The following is a 4,221-nucleotide window of genomic DNA, read 5'->3' on the forward strand; positions in this document are numbered from 1 at the left end:
GTGGTGTGAAACACCCAGAAGTTACAACGCAACGACGCTTGTAGCAGCAACTCTCACGTGGTGTGAAACCACCCAGAAGTTACAACGCAACGATGCTTGTAGCAGCAACTCTCACGTGGTGTGAAACCACCCAGAAGTTGCAACGCAAGGACGCTTGTAGCAGCACCTCTCACGTGGTGTGAAACCCAGAAGTTACAACGCAACGATGCTTCTGGCAGCAAGTCTCACGTGGTGTGAAACCACCCAGAAGTTACAACGCAATGACGCTTGTAGCAGCACCTCTCATGTGGTGTGAAACCACCCAGAAGTTACAACGCAACGACGCTTGTAGCAGCACCTCTCACGTGGTGTGAAACCACCCAGAAGTTACAACACAACGACGCTTCTGGCAGCAACTCTCACCAAGGCCAAAAAAGTTAATGCGCTCTGGAATATAAAGACACGATTTTGCATAGGGCGTACTTTTCTGGAAATTCAGGATGCTGCTCCAATGTGGTAGTAGATAAATAACTCTTCTTCCGATTTACAACACTGCTTCACCTACCTACTCTATGTAGTATATCTGCCTATATTTTCAATATAATTTAGGAAAACAAAGTACTTAAGCTTGCAGTTTTTTCTCTTAGATAGGGTGGGAGAAACTTATGAAATAATAATTCTGAGAATTATCAAATAAAAATTGTAAAAGATTTTACCAATATGTAACTTATATGTGGCCATCATGAATTACCATATATATTTTAGCTGTAATATAGAGGAAACGTGAATTTACATGGATTTTGCTTTTCACATTTCCTAAGCAATTAGAAAGGCCCAAATGAACTTATTTACTTACTAGGAGTCATATTTTCACTAATAAAAAAAATTTTTTTTTAAATCAGAAAATGCAACATTTGCAACTATACTTGAGCCTTCCTTTATTATTTCTTCATCCCTGGATGGTTTTCATTCTTGGAGACATTTCAGAAGTCGAATGGTTAGCATCAAGTGTAACATCTGCATGTAATGCTGGGTCACTGTGCTTGAGCAAGAGGGCTTATGTTATCCTTTCCTGACTGACTTCATTTCGCTTATTTACGGAATTTGTTTCATATCATACTGTTATTTCCTGATCACCCCAATTTTTACTTTGCAAACAAGCCAAATAAAATATCTTTATCGCAGAAACAAAAATAGTGAGGCCCAGTAGCAGAAGTACATCGCAGGCAAAACTTGGGGACAATCCCTCGCGATCCCTTAACCTCCAGCTGCAGAGACAAGCTACTTTCCCACATTCTCTTGCTCCAGAAAGCAAGCAAGACCTCTTGGGCCGAAGTTGTCCCTTAGCAGCAGTGTGAGGAAGTGTCTGCTCCATCCGCCCTCTCCTGCCACCTACCACTTTCCTGTCTTTAACCTCATAGTGACTTCGAGCTTTATTCTGCATTTTACCTCTGTTGTTCACTTGGTATCCTTAAGCATATCTTCTTAAGCATCTAAACACAACCTCGAATGTGCGCCTTCTCCTACTTCTCCCTTCTAACTCCTGCCCGGTCTCTCCCTTCTCTCTATTCCGGAAGTCAAGAGTGTGCCCCAACTATGATTAAGTATAAAATCAGTCAGCTGTCTGCATAGAGGGGGGGAAGAGCTGTGAAAAGGCAAGGTTCTGTAAGAAAAATGAGAACCAAAAATCAGGATATGTGAGTTCTAGTCTGATACTACCAAACTATGTGACCATCACCTAATTTGGCTCTAATTTAATCTCATTTCCTGTTCTGAAAAATGACGGGGGTCAGACTGTTTCAGTGATTTCTAAACTTTACAGAACTAGTGCCTTGGGATTGCCAAGTGACTCAAGGAGAATGAGCTGGTTGAGTGGAGGAAGAAAATTCCCATTATTAATCTATCTTACAGATTGTGGTTCTATATGAAATTTCATTTGGAAAAACAGAAAAAGTTTGGAAATCATTGGATTAAATGATCTCCAAGAGCCCTTCCAGGTCTAAAATTGTACCACAGCAGGAGATTTTCAATTTTATTCCCTGCTGTCCCCACCAAAAAAGGTTTTCTTCCAAATACAGAAAAAAAATATTCCTAGATTAACAGATTTCCTCTGAGTAACTTATGTATTTGCTAAACTGCTTGGCTGGTTTATAATCTACTATTTAAAATTACCTGGAAGAACGTAAGACCATGAAGTTCCACTATCAAACCAGATGTCCAAAATATCCTGACCAGGCACATATTCCAAGGCATCAGGACCACCAACCTAAGAAGATAATGTGAAAACATTTTAATTATGCAAAGATCACAATATATACAATAAGGACCAAAAAAAAGTCTTAAAAAAAATCAAATGCTTACAAGCATTAAACTCACATTTTAAAATGAAATTTAAAACACTTCTAAGTATTTTGCAGTTCAGTACAACCACCTCATTTGCATGTAAAGATGATTGTGGCCACTTCATTACACATTTACTAACATAGATATAAACTGCTTTCATTTCTTGAAATAATCTTCTAATTTGGATTTTTTTCATGTGTGATGCAATCAGTTAACTCGAATTTAGACCCTACAAAATCCTGGCACCAACATTAGGAACTACTCTCATACTCACAACTGTTACCTGCTTAGTCAACTAAATCAGTAAAAATCAATCTTGGCCCTCAATAAGATAACAAATAACCCTTGTACTCTACTGCTATATTAAATACGAAGCTTCTATGGTTAAACAAAAACGTCTACTCTCAAACTGCACCGGCTCCTAATTTATAGGGAATAAACTAATTAACTTTACATGATGATAGAATAATTTTTTAACTCCCAGGAATCCTTCATGTTGTCATTAAGTCACGTAGCGCACACAGAGGCTGTTAAATACACGTGGAAATTTACCTGAGATAAGACTTCTTCAGGAAGAAGTTGCTCAGGGGGGAGAGTCCACCAAACATCACTGCCATGTTGTTCCACTAGTTTAATAATATGCTCAGTGGTTTGGCTGTTTTAGGAGGGAAAAGGCAGAATTGCTCAATGAACTACAGTGATTAACACTGAACATTTTAAAATTAAGAAACTGCTAAAATAAAAAAAGAAAGAAAGAGAACAGTTAGTTTCCCCTATCTACAGAATATTTTTTCCTATCTTTTCCTCCAAACCTTAGTGGTATTATCTTCAATTACTTGTTTACTTGGCTACGGCTATCATCTTAAGTTCAATATAAATAAAATCAAATTGACCACATGTACCCTTTAAAAAAAAAAGACTTCCTCTGATATCCTTGTTTTAGTTACTGATTTCCCTATTTCTATCAATCTATTTTCTAACAAGGGGTGTATATTCAAAATCTCCTAATTATCTCCCCCTTCCCTCCAATCTCTGCTCAAATTAAGACACCACATCTGTCAATTCTACCTTTGAAATATTACTCAAAATTTGTTCTTTGTTCTGTTCTGATACAATATTAGTCGAACCTCATTGTCTCAATACTAGATTGATGCAGTGGTCTGACTTTTCCTCTATTCTCACCTCTTCAATTTATTTTTTAAAAAAAGATTTGAAAGAGAAAAAGAAAGAGAGCACACACTCATGGGGGAGAGGGGCAGAGGGAGAAGGAGAAAGAGTCCCAAGCAGAATCTGCACTGAACTTGGAGCGGGACGCAGGGCTTGATCTCAGGACCCTGAGATCATGCCCTGAGCCAAAAGCAAGAGTCGGACACCTAACTGACTGCGCTACCCAGGCACCCCTCATCTCTTTAATTTAAATGACACGTCTTTGACAGCACTGTATTCCTAAAACTGCTTTTTTTTTTTTTTTTAAAGATTTTATTTATTTATTTGAGGCAGAGAGAATGAGAGAGAGAGAGCACATGAGAGGGGGGAGGGTCAGAGGGAGAAGCAGGCTCCCTGCCGAGCAGGGAGCCCGATGCGGGACTCGATCCCGGGACTCCAGGATCATGACCTGAGCCGAAGGCAGTCGCTGAACCAACTGAGCCACCCAGGCGCCCGCTAAAACTGCTTTTATCACACCAATCCCCTTTCTAAACTTCCAGCACTTAGGGGACTAAGTCCAAATTCACCTGCATAAGAGGCAAGGCCACACCAGAGCATGACTCTGACAACAGGTATCCAGGCCTATATCCTGACTCTGCCACTTTTTACGTGTACGACCATGCACAAGAACTAAAACTTTCCGTATGACCGTGCACAAGAACTAAAACTTCCCGTACGACCATGCACAAGAAC

The 4,221-nt window shown here is 39.6% G+C and overlaps 1 protein-coding gene across 1 annotated transcript in view; it reads right to left on the reverse strand.

Moving 5' to 3' along the window:
• The window catches only part of IARS2 (isoleucyl-tRNA synthetase 2, mitochondrial), a 54,755-nt gene that overhangs the window by 20,247 nt on the left and 30,287 nt on the right, over window positions 1–4,221 (reverse strand). Inside the window, exons 13-14 of the mRNA XM_044915897.1 lie at window positions 2,875–2,977; window positions 2,152–2,245 (exon numbers count right to left, since the gene is read on the reverse strand). Coding sequence (XP_044771832.1) covers window positions 2,152–2,245; window positions 2,875–2,977 — 197 coding nt within the window. The remainder of the gene's footprint in view (window positions 1–2,151; window positions 2,246–2,874; window positions 2,978–4,221) is intronic.

This window comes from Neomonachus schauinslandi, chromosome 6, assembly GCF_002201575.2.
Source record: "Neomonachus schauinslandi chromosome 6, ASM220157v2, whole genome shotgun sequence".
Taxonomy (NCBI): domain Eukaryota; kingdom Metazoa; phylum Chordata; class Mammalia; order Carnivora; family Phocidae; genus Neomonachus; species Neomonachus schauinslandi.